At 37.9% G+C, this 15,467-nt stretch overlaps 2 protein-coding genes across 8 annotated transcripts in view; one reads left to right on the plus strand and one right to left on the minus strand.

Moving 5' to 3' along the window:
• The first annotated feature begins 875 nt into the window (after positions 1–875).
• Positions 876–9,481, plus strand: LOC127658040 (NADH dehydrogenase [ubiquinone] 1 beta subcomplex subunit 9-like). Its single transcript, XM_052147109.1, has 4 exons — positions 876–1,041; positions 4,125–4,317; positions 8,809–8,922; positions 9,165–9,481. The coding sequence occupies exons 1-4, from the start codon at positions 953–955 to the stop codon at positions 9,294–9,296; spliced, it is 528 nt and encodes a 175-aa protein (XP_052003069.1). The 5' UTR covers positions 876–952; the 3' UTR covers positions 9,297–9,481.
• A 456-nt stretch (positions 9,482–9,937) lies between these two features.
• The window catches only part of LOC127657916 (protein MTSS 1-like), a 106,545-nt gene continuing 101,015 nt past the window's right edge, over positions 9,938–15,467 (minus strand). For 3 of the 7 annotated variants that reach the window (XM_052146906.1, XM_052146910.1, XM_052146905.1), the window contains 3 exons: positions 14,484–14,669; positions 13,505–13,664; positions 9,938–13,157 (listed from right to left, as the gene is read on the minus strand). In XM_052146906.1, coding sequence (XP_052002866.1) covers positions 12,550–13,157; positions 13,505–13,664; positions 14,484–14,669 — 954 coding nt within the window. In that variant the 3' untranslated portion in view covers positions 9,938–12,549. The remainder of the gene's footprint in view (positions 13,158–13,504; positions 13,665–14,483; positions 14,670–15,467) is intronic. The other 4 variants (XM_052146904.1, XM_052146908.1, XM_052146909.1 and 1 more) reach the window with 2 other exon arrangements.

Below are 15,467 nucleotides of genomic sequence, written 5' to 3' on the forward strand. Positions count from 1 at the left end.
GCAAGACAGGATATTTTGCTGGAAATAGTCCAAGCTGTTTATAGAATTAATAGAGTAGGAGTAATAGTAAAATTCATCTGGATTCCAGCCCATATAGGAGTAGAAGGAAATGAAATGGCAGATAAATATGCCAATAATGCAACAAAAAAAACAGAGATAGATATGGTAATAAGTTATAGTAAGGCGGAAGTTAAAAGTATAATCAAAGAAGAAATGAGAAAGAAGTGGCAAGTGGAGTGGGATATAGAAACAAAAGCAAGAAGGTACTACAGTATCCAGAAGAGGGTAGGAGGTATGAGAGAAAATAGTAGGAATAAAAGGGAAGAGGACATTATTTCAAGAATGAGATTTGGGCATACTGGTTTGAATAGTACGCTTAAATTAATAGGGAAGCATGAAACTGGGATGTGTGAGGTCTGTAATATTAATGAAACAGTAGAACATGTAATTATTAATTGTTATAAGTATAAGGAGGAAAGGATGAGTCTGAAAGACTGGTTTAGAAAAGAAAAAATTAGATTTGAAATGAAGGAACTATTACAAATGAATTCAGGGCATGTAGGGTACAGAGCGATATTTGTGTTTTTGAGTAATACTGGGCTTAGTAGAAGGATATGAGTTTAGTTTCCTTAAAAAATTGTATTTATTAATAATGAAAATGTATGAATATTAGTAATGGTATTAGATATTTATGAAGTTATTTATTGGTTTTATTATGGATGTATGTAGTTATTTATATATTTATTTTAAGGGTAGTGAGGAAAGGCTATTGTGATCCACACTCCATATCAGAAGGTGGCGGTAATGCACACCTAAAAGTTGTTTGCAAACCGCCATTAAAAGAAAGAAGAAGAAGAAGAAGAGCCGCAGTAGCGCATCCAGACCTGCGTGTGGCAGCACCGACTCCAGATCTCTTGTGTGACATTCATCTGAAGGTGACTCAGTGGGAAAGATGGCGACGGCCTACCTGACCCACCACCAGAAAGTCCTCCGACTCTACAAGAAATCTCTAAGACACCTCGAGTCATGGTGTATATTTAGGTAAGATCACACAATGAATCCTACAGATGTGCTTTTATCTGTCTACATCAGCATCTAGAGGCCGATCAGATTCGATCTCAGCCCGTCTGTCCTTCTCACTCCACTGCTAATGTTTACTGAGTTTACATGAACACACTGTTATTTACTACATTTCTGCACGTTTAAGTTACTTAAATAACAAGTTAGTTACGTTATTTGCTTATAAACCTTAATGGAGCCGATGCATTTATTTGATTTAGGATCAGACTAAATCTAATATAAATGCTGACGTCCGTTGCTTGTGTTCAGGACAGAGGTTTGACGTTTTTTGGATCATATTTCACTATTTAACCCTTCTGTTCCTATTCTGTGATTGACTTTCTTACTATTTGGGGTCCCAGAGACTCGTACTGCACAATTCAAAATAAAGAGTAATTTAAAAAGTATTAAATCATTATCCCTTTACGTTCTTACAATATTTATGATTAATATGTATTATTGCAGGTTTATTTCACTGTTTTACCATAAAATACACCTGCACTTTTCAGAAAGTTACTCCTACTGATTGGGGTCAATTTGAGAACCGCAAAAACACAATGTTGGAGGAAAAAAGAAAGAAAAGAAAATAAAATCTACATCGAAAAACCAAGAGTTATGCTGCAGTGTGTGCATAAGAGAATCTTAGTGGGAAAATGTATTGCAATTATTCATGTTTTATACATATGTTTCATGAAACATCAAATAGATGTACAAGCATGTTATCAACAATTAGCCCTAGTTTATAAACAGTTCAAATAAAATCACAAAAAACCATTGACTTGGAATGGAATATACTTTATTGTCACCGTTGGGGGAAACTTGGGGTGAACTCAAGAGGCAACATTTCTACATTTAAGCATCACCCGAATAAATATAGAAAAATAACAATATAATGGATACATCAAATACACCACAATTCAACACAGCATACATATCAATCATAAAAATATATCCATCAATAAATACACCTAATACATAAAAATTCAAACACAATAAAACATACAATCTAAATCATTTGGCATCATTTAACAATTTAATAGAAAAAGGCACAAATTAATTTTTAAATCTATTGAATTAACATAAGTACACTGAAACCAATTTGTATACAAATAAATCGCTTCTCAGAAATGTGCATATAAAATTTTTTAGCTACACTTTTCATTAATGTGTACAACACAGAATATATATTTTACATTGAACTTGGAGAGATATATAAAGTAAATGAATATCGTGAGTTCCTTGAGCTTCTTTAGTTTGCAAATCCATAAAATTAAGATTTTAAGTGCTGCTATTTCAAACTATCAAGTTAAGTAAATTTGAATGAACTAATGCATTTGTGTATTTCTAACAAAGGTTTTCTAGTTGTGCTGACATAAAATGACCATAAGTCGAATTTTTTTTAAAAACGCGATGTGAAAATGTCATGCATATATTTTAAGTAAATCCAACACATAATTTTATTCAGTTTATGAATTATTTGTATTACTAGACGTATGATTTATTGTGCTATTAAATGACTAGAGTCTAGGGCTGATTCATGAGGATGATTTAAACTGATATAGACGATGTCTGATGAAGATCCTGATGCTGATATCGATGCTCATCATACCTGTCAATACTCGCGTTTTTACCGGGAGTCTCCTGTATTTCACACCCATCTCCCGCCCCCCCTCCCGTTTTGTTATTTCTCCTGGGAAACTGCTGTAATTTGTATGGCCCAAACCTCGTTATATAAATAATCACATCAATATATTATTCCAAGGTTGTCCAGTTGACAGATCTTTTATGACACATTATTGTTATAGATTCATACTAAATCTATAAAGTGGTGGGCAATCTACTAGGGATGTGTCCGAAGCAGAATACCTTATTTGGAAAGGCACGGATAATGACTTCAAATCTAATAACGGATTCATTCGAATTATTTAAACAATATGAAAGGCGCACGGTGTGATTTCAGATCGGATGGGCGCAGTCTCGCCTCCGTTTGCTGTCTCTGTTAATTGTGTGCATCTGGAGCTTATCAAGTGTAACATTACGATACAACATCATATAAACTTTCCACTTCTTGAAATGTATATGCTAATGTGTCACACAATTCACACGTGATTATAGAGTATTTTCAGCCTAAACCTGAGCACGATGTAAAATTCCTGACCTGAAGTGTTGATTTCACATTGGAGCTCATCTAGCCGTCTCTTAAAGTTGACCACATTTATATTCACATAAGCGATTAAGGTAATTCACTGGTTAAGAATTTATTCAGAAAAAAGTAAAAATGCTCCATAGAGTATTCGTAATATTCCTTCTTATGTTAAACGAAGAAACTGAAACATATTTTTCTTCTTCTTTAAACTGTGCTAAATTTAAATATTAAGTGTTCTTGAACTCTGGTAAGGCACTATATAATCCTGACAGACTTTCACCTGTTTGTAGGCTTTATGGATTTTATTTTAATTTAATGTTTTAGTTTGTATTTATTATTCACTGCAAAAATTTGTGCTTGACATTTTGCTTGACACCAGCATCCAGAATAATGTTGTTATACATGCACAGACAAACTAAAATGATGTTTCATGCAGATATTAATATCTGAAATACCAGGAGAATCCACAGTTAATGTAGCCTACAAATTCAGCTTCATCTGATAAGAAATAAAATAATATTTTTTTAAATAATAATTGTATAATATTATTATTATGAGAAGGCATATACAAGGCCTGTTTTATTAATACAAACTATAAATGTAAAAGTAATACTTAAAAATGAGCATTTAATTTAGTTTTGACACACTTCCTGTTTAAGCCCCGCCTACTCCTGGTTCTGTCCGAATACAGATACAGAAAATATTGTCATATGAACAGGTACAAATACAGATAATGGCTCCGCTGCACACCCCTACAATCTACTTTATATTATAACAACTGACAATCAAAGGTTTATAAATGTCTTTACACTTTACTTCTCATTTCAAAAGCCATTGTTTTTTATAGAAACTATAGTAACATACTGTATATCTAACCACAGTAATGAGAAGCCATCCAAGTTTTACCTTTACCTTTCAGGGATAAATATCGTTTTTATGCGTGTCTGATGCGAGCACGATTCGATGAGAACAAACATGAGAAAGACATGGTGAAGGCCACCCTGATGCTGAAAGCAGGTGAGGAGGAGTTCTGGGCCAATCAGCACCCGCAGCCCTACCTGTTTCCAGACTCACCTGGAGGAACATCCTACGAAAGATATGAGTGCTACAAAGTAGGTGGAGAAATCGTGTATATTGCATACTGTGTATTGTATTTTGTGTAGTGTTGCAGCTTTTGTTGCATTTGAATATCTACCTGTCTGTTTATATCCATATTTACATGGGAGTACACAGGCATATAAAGAAAACAATCTTCAGCTGTTGTGAACTTTACTGATGATGTAAATTGGCAAATAGATTATCTACAACCCCAATTCCAAAAAAGTTGGACCAGTATGGACAATGCTAATAAGGAATGATTTGTGAATTCTATTCACCCTGTGCTATATTAAAAGCACTACAACAATTATATGATGTTTTACCATGTGAATTTAAGTCTTTTTTTATTTAAATTTTTTATATACACCCAATTCAAATCATGCATCACACATTCTTAATTGGAGACAGGTCAGGACTGCAAGCAGGCCAGTCTAGCACCCGCACTCTGTTTACGCAGCCATGCACTTGCAATCTGGGCAGTATTTGGTTTGGCATTGTCATGCTGGAAATCCACTTCTGAATGTGCGTGATCGATTAAAAACCATCATGTGTCTCTTTTGATGATATCATGATATGGGCTTGGGGATACTTTGTAAACCTTTGTCACTATTCGCTTCCACAGTGCAAGTTAAGACTTGACTATATAAATGAGAAGCCATGCATCAACACTGTCCAGAAGTGGCGCCGGCTTCTCTGGACTCGGTCCTATCTGAGATGGAATGTAAAACAGTGGAATCGTGTTTTGTTGTCGACAAGTCCACGTTTCAAATAGTTTTTGGAAAAAAACAGAAATCGTGTTCTCCAGGCCAAAGAGGAATAGGACCATCCAAGCTTTTATCGGCATCAAGTCCAAAAGCCAGTATCTGTCATGGTATTGGAATTTGTCAGACAGTTCCCGTGAATTTGTTAACTGTGGATAACCATGGATCTGTGAGGGTACCATTAATGCAGAAAGATATGTAAAAATTTTGGGGCAACAAACAGTGCATCCGGAAAGTATTCACAGCGCTTCACTTTTTTCACATTTTGTTATTTTACAGCCTTATTCCAAAATGGATTAAATTCATTATTTTCCTCAAAATTCTACAAAGAATACCTCATAATGACAATGTGAAAGGAGTTTGTTTGAAATTTTTGCAAATTTATAAAAAATTAAAAAACGACTTATGTACAAAAATCACATGTACATAAGTATTCACAGCCTTTGCTCAATACTTTGTTGAAGCACCTTTGACACCAATTACAGCCTCAAGTCTTTTTGAGTATGATGCTACAAGCTTGGCACACCTATTTTTGGGCAGTTTCTCCCAATCTTCTTTGCAGGACCTCTCAAGCTCCATCAGGTTGGATGGGGAGCGTTGTGTCATATGGGTGCACGGCCTTTTTCAGATCTCTCCAGAGAAGTTCAATCAGGTTCAAGTTTGGACTCTGGCTGGGCCACTCAAGGACATTCACAGAGTTGTCCTGTAGCTGTCCCTCCATCTGGCCCTCACCCACCTAGATAAAAAGGACTCATACGTTCGAATGCTGTTCTTAGATTTCAGCTCTGCATTCAACACAATAATTCCTCATTACGTGATTGGAAAGCTGAACCTGCTGGTTCTGGACACCTCCCTCTGCAACTGGATCCTGGACTTCCTGACTGGGAGACCTCAGTCAGTCTGGATCGGGAACAGCATCTCCACCACCACCACACTGAGCACTGGGGCCCCCCCAGGGCTGTGTGCTCAGTCCACTGCCGTTCACTCTGCTGACTCACAACTGTGCAGCAATGCACAGCTCGAACCATATCATTAAGTTCACCGATGACATGACCGTGGTGGGTCTCATCAGCAAGAACAATGAGTCAGCATACAGAGAGGAGGTGCAGCGGCTAACGGACTGGTGTAGAGCCAACAACCTGTCTCTGAATGTGGACAAAACAAAAGAGATGGTTGTTGACTTTAGGAGAGCACAAGGTGAACACACTCCACTGAACATCAACAGCTCCTCTGTGGAGATCGTCAAGAGCACAAAATTCCTTGGTGTTCACATGGCGGAGAACCTCACCTGGTCCCTCAACACCAGCTCTATTACCAAGAAAGCCCAGCAGCGTCTCTACTTTCTTCGAAGGCTGAGGAAAGCACATCTTTCACCCCCATCCTCACTACATTCTATAGAGGGACTATTGAGAGCATCCTGAGCAGCTGCATTACTGCCTGCCTGGTTTGGGACTTGCACCGTTTCGGACCGCAAAGCCCTGCAGAGGATAGTGAGAACAGCTGAGAAGATCATCGGGGTCTCTCTTCCCTCCATCAAAGACATTTACAAAAAACACTGCGTCCGCAAAGCAACCAGCATTGTGGATGACCCTCACGCAAACTCTTCACCCTACTGCCGTCTGGCAAAAGGTACCGAAGCATTCAGGCCCTCACGGCCAGACTTCTTCCCCCAAGCCATGAGACTCCTCAATACTCAGAGACTGGTTTGACACACACACACACACACACACACACACACACACACACACACACACACACACGTGTCCTGAGTTGCACTTTAATTATTGTCACTTTATACCTGGCTGCTACCTTAATAACTGCTATGTGTATAGAATACTATCTCATAGTATGTATTGTTTACATTTGGCATTTTTAGAAACTGTCATCTTTTTGCACTACTGTGTACTGGTCGGCACTGCACTGTCTCTCACTGTGCCTATTGTCCTGTTAATTTTTTGTAAATTATTGTACTGTCCCGTACTTTTTGCACAAGTTTGGACGTGCACTTTATATAGGTATGTTATTTAGTCTGTGTTGTCTCATGTGGTTCTGTGTTTGTCCTATGTTGTTTTTATGTAGCACCATGGTCCTGGAGGAACGTTGTCTCGTTTCACTGTGTACTGTTCTAACTTTATATGGTTGAACGACAATAAAAACCACTTGACTTGACATGACGCTTGCCATTCAAGCCAAAGAGTTCAATATTTGTTTCATCAGACCAGAGAATTTTGTTTCTCATGGTCTGAGAGTCCTTCAGGTGCCTTTTGGCAAACTCCAGGCGGGCTGTCATGTGCCTTTTACTGAGGAGTGGCTTCCGTCTGGCCACTCTACTATACAGGCCTGATTGGTGGAGTGCTGCAGAGATGGTTGTTCTCCTCTCTCCACAGAGAAACGCTGGTCAGAGTGACCATCGGGTTCTTGGTCACCTCCCTGACTAAGGCCCTTCTCCCCCGATCCCTCAGTTTGGCCGGGCGTCCAGCTCTAGAAAGAGTCCTGGTGGTTCCAAACTTCTTCCATTTAACTGTGGGACCTTATATAGACTGGTGTGTGCCTTTTCAAATCATGTCCAATCAATTGAATTTACCACAGATGGACTCCAATCAAGTTGTAGAAACATCTCAAGGATGATCAGTGGAAACAGGATGCACCTGAGCTCAATTTTGAGTGTCATGCAAAGGCTGTGAAATTTTTTTTTTGTTGTTTGTTTTTTTTTATAAATTTGCAAAGATTTCAAACAAACATCTTTCACGTTGTCATTATGAGGTATTGTTTGTAGAATTTTGAGGAAAATAATGAATTTAATCCATTTTGGAATAAGGCTGTAATATAACTGTAAGTGCTGCCATCCAGACGGCATCTTTTCCAGGGATGTCCCTGCATTTTCCAGAAGGACAATGCCAAACCACATACTTACTGGATTACAAGAACATGGATGCGTAAGCAGAGGGTGTGGGTGCTAGATTGGCCTGCCTGCAGTCCTGACCGGTCTCCAATTAAGAATGTGTGACGCATTATAAAGTGCACAACATGGCAACGAAGACAATTGCACAGCTGAAGACCTGCATAATGGATAAGTGGAAAATTCCACTTGCTAAATTTAACAAATCTGTGTCTTCAGTGCCCAAATGCTTATATGTTATTAGAAGAAATTGTGATGTTACACAGTGGTAAACACTAGACTGTCTTTTGTGGAACTTGTTGCAATCATCTCATTTGAAATGAGTGTATATTTAAAAACAAAATTAAATTAAAAGTCACAAATTAATAAATTAAACCGAGGAAACTGTTATTTTGCATAAATCCAAATTTGCATAAATTCAGATTACATCCTTTTAATTAAGTTAGATGGATACAATTGGAAATCTTTGGGGTGCTTTCTGCCTGTCAACCATTTTCAAGTTCACAGGGTGAAGGTGGTAGTTGAAGTGGATAATTCAAGTTTAACTCCAATTCAACTTCATCAGCAGTTGTTAGATGTTAGTTTGTCATGCGAGAACACTGTTTTGCTATAGTTGCTTTTGACATGCTCCACCTTTCATCACAACGGTCTCAGTGGTACCTTTATGGCATCTATGGAGGACTGGGGATTTGGAAAGTGTCTGGCAAGATTTCTAGAATAGCTAACGTTTAGCAATAGTCTCCATTGTGGTTTACATTTACATTGTGGTCTCATTGTCACTTGTACTGTTCTCCAGTAGAATGTAATTTTCTGTCATTGATCTCCACACTTATTTCTACCTCTAGGTCCCTGAATGGTGTCTAGATCATTGGCACCCCTCAGAGAAAGCCATTTATCCAGATTACTTTGCTAAGAGGGAGCAGTGGAAGAAGCTGCGGGCTCAGAGCTGGGATAGAGAGGTATGTGTGTTCATGACGCTCTGTGAGCTTTCACACTATCAGACTGGATGCTTTGATCATGTAGACCTGCATCACTCTGATAAACATAATGAAATGTTTGTTTAACAGCAAAACTGAATGTTTTGGTTCATACAGTTTGTAGTGATATTTTGTTTCATAAAGGCTTGTCTCATTTTAGATGAATAATTGATCAGGTTATTAGTTTGGTACTCCAGTGAATGGACATAACTCCTTTTCTGTAGGTCCAGCAGCTGCAGGCTGAAACCCCTGCTGAGGGCCCCAAATCTGAGGCCCTGCCACCGGCCCGTAAGGAAGGAGACCTCCCTCCCCTGTGGTGGCAGTTTGTCACTCGTCCCAGAGAACGCCCAATGTAAAGCCACACATTAGAATACGCCTCTTGAGATGTTTGTCAAACGTATACTTGCGTTCTGTGAGCTCAACCCTTATAAATATAATAAACTATTCTGTGAATTAGAACCCTTGTATTCATTTGATGTTAACGGGATAGTTCACCAAAAAAATTAAAATTCTCTCATTATTGACTCACCCTTGTGCCATCCCAGATGTGTATGACTTTCTTTCTTCTGCAGAACACAAACTAAGATTTTTAGAAGAATCTCAACTCTGAATGTCATTTCAATTGAAGTGAATGGTGACCAGAATGTGAAGCTCCAAAAAAAAGCACATAACGGCAGCATAAAAGTAATACTCTTCAGTGGTGATAAGATGTGATAAGGTGTGAGTGAGAAACAGATCAATATTTTAAATCCATTTTTTTTTGCTGTTAATCTCCACTTTCACTTCTACATTTTTTTTAATTGGTGATTCACATTCTTCGTGCATAACGCCACCTACTGGTTGGGGCTGGTCAAAGGTGTAGATTTATAGTCAAAAATGACTAAAATACTGATCTGATTCTGACCCACACCTATAGTTATATAGTGATAGTTACCTTCAAATGTCTGCACCATAAAACCACATTATCATTGAGGTAGGCACAAATAACAATACACAGTAATAATTCAAATCATTCAATAACTAATTTATATTTAATGTATTCAGCAGTAATTATACAGAGAAAAGCATACAGAAAGTGATTTTATAAACAGCACAGTGTTGAGATCAACTCTCAACACAAACTACTCATACTAAGGTTTTGTTTGTTTCTAGTACCAAACATATACTAGATATCAGCCTTTACAATAAGCCAGATTTTTTATTTATTTTTTTGTTAGCAATCGGCTTACACACATTTTGGCAGCTTAAAAAAAAAAGACTATCTAGAAATACTGTGAAATTAAATATCTAGATAGTTGTCATCTAAAATAAAGGCTGGTTAGAACTAAACGTTTTTACATGGACAATATTAAAACATTGTGTATCGAGATCATATGCAGGTTAAGCATCTGCTAATTTGATACTAATTTCACAATTGCACACTATTGTATTGAGACAATATTACTAAAGCTGGTCCACACAGGAAATAATTCTAATCTCTCCCTTTGTCAAAAAAGTGTCAATTTGATAATCAACTTATGACTCATTATGACTATCTTACATCATTTTAGGATTCTGTACAATAATACTCAAATTAAAATAACAAAATATAATGAAATGAAAAAGGGCTACAAATTATTTGTGCTACCCCTGAATAATTTGTCTTCTACCTGTATGGTGTGCTTTTTTTCACCCCCTCAGTGTACCTTTTGGCCTCAACTGGATTATGAAATAAAAAATAATTTATACAACAGAAAAAAAAGCACCAACAACAATAATAAAAAACCTGAAACATTCAAATGTACATCACAGAGGATGTGATTTTCTAAACTTGCTCCACTGCACTCCAATAAGTCTTGAATTAAATAAAGGAGGTAAAAAGTATGTTGAATGCTATTAAGATGGTTTGGGGATCAAAAAAAGACCGAAATGATTAAGGACTTAAGTCATACTATTAACAAATCCATCTCACCTCACTCTAATGTGCTTATACTAGGACTGGCAGCTGCCAGTTTGTCAATTTGTCATGAAAATGAGTCACTTGAACACAGCATTGACTCTTGCTGGATGTAGATGATACAGACATGCTACATCATATTATCATGTACTGGTAATGTTCTTTGCCTTAAAGAGCATGACTTTATGACAGGTTTGCAGGCCTAGTATGCCATTTTTAAACATGTACGCAGATATACTGTGCCATGCGTGAACAAAAAGTATTTAACTGGAAATACATAAAGGGCACCACACCGAACATTAACCACTGCCTCCCTAATTAACTGAGTATATGGCTTACTATCACAGCTCTGCTAGTATAATTGCTTGCATCAGCATTTAGTTGCTCCACAAACCTAACAAACTGAGATTTGCCACAGGGAGAGACGTTCATGTGTTCTGTTATATGGAAACAAGAAGTCTAACAATCACGTGTGCTTTTGTCAAATAATTAACCTTGTTCTATATTAACATAATATACAAAATAATCATGCACCGCATAAATGAAAGCTTATCTGGTTAAGGATTAAAGCAGAGAGTGCTGAAGAGAAATAAATTAAATCTGTGGTTTCCTCTGTTGATATTTACATTTTCATACAAATAGATAAAAGTACTTTTTTCTGCTCAAGCTTAAAATTAAAGTATATCCAATATGGGAATTAATAATCGAAAGAATTATAATTAATGCTGTAACTAAGAATAAACAAGATAAACATATTATTTTTGTAGATTAAGTTGACCATCAACTGAAGTCTAAATCAACTGAAGTTACCAAGGTAAGGCTACATGCTTATTATACATTAAAATATAAATGATAAAACTAAAATCGCAGAACATAATAGCACTGGAACGCAAACAGAAAAGTAAATAAAACTCTTTACATTGTGACAAAAGGACTCTTTTAACCTCTCATAGCAACACAATGGGACATGATGAGGTGATAAGTCAGGTCAGGTTGACTATTAAAGGAATATTCCAGGTTCAATACAAGTTAAGCTCAATCGACAGCATTTGTGGCATAATGTTGATTAAAAATGGTGGTTAAAATAAGGCAGTTACAATGGAAGTGAATGGGGCCAGTCCATAAATGTTAACATAGTCACTATTTAAAAAATATAGCCACCCAAACGTTAGTGTGATAAAATTGCTTACAAACCTTATAAGTTTAAAGTTTCAACCAATATTACAACTTTGTTGCCATGACGATGTAAGGTGATTTTATCACACTAAAACCATGTTAACATGTTTACATATAAAAACGGTTTGTATTTCACCACTCACTTCCATTGTAATTCCTTACTGTAACCACCATTCTTGTTTTTTATTATTTTGTAAATGACTGACGATTCAAAATAATAAGTTCAACATTATGCAACAAATGCTGTCGATTGAGCTTAAATTGTATTGAACCTGGAATATTCCTTTAAAATAAGTCTGTGGCATGAACAAGATCAAATCACAACCCACACGCACAGCTTGTACCAACATAAACAGATGTAAGTTTATCTGCATTGTTACCGAACAAGCTTGAGTGTCCTCTCCGGCCCCGCTATTAAGGCTCAACAACAATCTAAAAACAGTCTTTACACAGTATTACTACATGTTACTTAAGTCTTAAGGGCTCTTTGTGCTCTATCACGCAATGCGTGGCGCAGATCGGTCATTGGTCATGGTTTTCTTTAGCTTGACTCCTCTACGGATGGCCAGAAGCATGGAGTCGCACTGCGGGTCTGCAGAGTCCAAGTCTTCTGGGTCTTCTTCAAGTCCATCCAAACCTCTAGGCTGAAAAGGAGGGTTAGTGGAGGCCTGCCCACTCCAGGACGCCACTGGCAGGATGCCCACCGGCTCAACGTCTTCTCCTAGTATGGTTGAGTCAGGGTTGGCTGGTTCCACGCCTTCTTCACTGCTGCCCCCTTGTGGGCAGGAGAACCCGCCTGGAAGATCTGGCACAGTGGGTGTCTTCACTGGGATGACTGGGGTTTTGATGGGAATAGGGCCAATGCCCATGGTAGCCCTACGGACGGAGGGTTTGGTAGAGGGTGTGCGGCGGATTGTAGCCACTCCGGGAGTGATGATGACAGGGCCGGGCGTGGAGGGAAGACCAGCTGTGGAAGCTGGACGCTTGGCCTGAAACATCTTGCGGTAGGACTGGCTGATGTCACTGTTGCGGGGGATGGTTGATGACTTGTCAAAATCATCGCCATCTGGATCACCACTCACCGAAAAATAGTCGTAATCAGACACTGAAACCAAAAAGGGAACTGTTAGGTGAAGACAGGTTGCACTCAAACTACAATTTGATTTGACAATGCAAAAAGTGGCTTTAGAAGTCAATATATTTTTGGGGTTTATTGCCCTACCACTGGACATAAGCTTACAGTCGACACCAATCCATTTTGCAATTAAGCTTGTCAATCAGAAGGACGTATTAAAGTATTATTAATAAGAGATTTATGTACAGTACATATGCATCAGACAAACGCTTTTGAAACATCACACTGGTTTTCAGTGTTATAAAAGTTGATGTTCAATTGAACCAGTGTTGGCAACAAAACCTTAGTGTGACAACCAGAAGTGACAACAAACACACCCTGGGAGGGAATGGTGTCTTCTGAGCAGCAGGGTGTTGTTGTCTGAGTGCTGTAGCCACTGGAGCACTGCAGAGAGTCTCTACTGGAGCGCTGAGTTTCCAAATGCAGCCCGTGGGACAGAGCCAGTGCCAGCTCCTCATGAGCTTCCATGTCCTCCAGCTGTGCAAGCACAAAACATGAGCATACTTTTAAAAGGAGTAATCAGTCATTTTTATCTTATTAAAAAGGTTTGCCTTTAAGAAATTGAACAGTGCTTTTAAAATAAATGTGTTGAGTAAATTAAGTCATAAATTCACTTAAGAATTCTAATCAAAAGCCATTTATGTGGGGTCATACGTGTTTGAAGACTGCAACCAAAAGGTTGCCATTTCGAATCCAACGAGGGGCAACTCATTAAATGTTACCATTAATGGGTCTTGCTCCAAATGGCCATTGTTTGAGCATGTCTATCAAGCCCCCGAGACTGTAGGGTGTCCCATTTGTCATTTTATGGTTCTGAAGTTTGCTCAAAAGTAATCCCTTTGCCCTTTTGGCTAATCACACACTACAGCGTCACTAAAGTTTATGCAAGTAGGCAAACACAGGTAGCGTGCGATAAAAAAGTTTATAATCTAACATGCTCAGCAAGATTCTCTTCAAACTATTGTTCCACCATGACATTGATTTGATAAAGAGAAAACTGACCGTAAAAGACATGCTTGTGTTGCATTAAGAATTGCACTCATTTTGAAACACATCAATGCATGAAATTTGAGCATGCTTAGCTAGAAGTGTCTGTTTGGTCTATTGCATACAAGCATACTCAAAGGCTGCTTTGATTAGATGTGTCTCTTAAATGACTACTTACAAGTCATCTTTTCTAAAAGAAACGTTGAGAACAAAAGGCTCTCTAAATTTTATGTATGATCTAAAATGACCGCAAATTTTTCAAGTTTTTCATCAAAGAATAGAAAGCAATCATCTGTATGAAAGACTGACCTTTGGTGCGGCAGTCATACACCTCGCTCCCTGGGCGTCTTCAGGAGGAGAATTGCCCGTGATTGGCTGAGAGGAGGGGACAGTGCCATTTGGACTACCATTTGTGTCCACTGCTTCCTTTGGTTCCTTTTTCCTCCTTAGTGTGTTCACCATAGGCTGATCATAAGGACCTGGTTTAGCCCAGTCCTGGAATCAGAACAACACAGACTCAACATCTGTAACAATGAGGATGTGTGCACATGTTATTCCAATACTGGCCACTAGGTGGAAGATAAGCTCATGTTCAGTATATTAACTCGAGTACCCCATGATAACTGTGTGCACAGTGAAGTCTCTATTCCACTTTCATTATAACTATTTTTTTTGTCTGGCAGCAAACTTAAAAGGAAATTTAACAGTTCTTCACACTGTTACTCGTTTTAATCTGAATTTCTTTTCTCTGTGGTACACAGATGATGCTAAAAGGAATATAATAGCAATATGATCATTCAAATGATGTGTCAAAATATCAAAAGCTCTCAAAACATTCAAATTAAAATGTAAATATATGCAAACACGATTTAGAACTGAGAGCTACGACAGAGGGGAACATTTTCAATGAAGTGAGTTCAATTTCAGTCAGTCCTTAAAGGTTATAGTTCACCCAAAAATTCTCTCATGATTTACTCACCCTCAAGCAATCCCAGATGTGTGTGACTTTCTCTCTTCAGCTGAACCAAACAAAGATTATTTCAGCTCTGTAGGTCATGCTTGCACACAATGCAAGTAAATGGGTGCCAAAATTAGGAAGTTCCAAAATCCAAAAAAAGGGAGCATAAAAGTAATCCATAATACTTCAGTGGTTACATTCATGTGTTCAGACACTATATGATAGGTGTGGGTGAGAAACAGATCAATATTTAAGTCATTTTTATTGTAAATTCTCCTCCCTGACCAGTAGGGGGAGTTATGCATGAAGAATGTGAATCACCAAAAACAGAAGAA

Source organism: Xyrauchen texanus, chromosome 17, assembly GCF_025860055.1.
Source record: "Xyrauchen texanus isolate HMW12.3.18 chromosome 17, RBS_HiC_50CHRs, whole genome shotgun sequence".
NCBI lineage: Eukaryota > Metazoa > Chordata > Actinopteri > Cypriniformes > Catostomidae > Xyrauchen > Xyrauchen texanus.

Bases quoted from the DNA above. Each gene is read 5' to 3' on its own strand.
- LOC127658040 (XM_052147109.1), top strand. From the start codon at position 953: ATGGCGACGGCCTACCTGACCCACCACCAGAAAGTCCTCCGACTCTAC. The intron at 1,042-4,124 runs GTAAGATCACAC...TTTACCTTTCAG, and splicing joins GAGTCATGGTGTATATTTAG to GGATAAATATCGTTTTTATG. The intron at 8,923-9,164 runs GTATGTGTGTTC...CCTTTTCTGTAG, and splicing joins CTCAGAGCTGGGATAGAGAG to GTCCAGCAGCTGCAGGCTGA.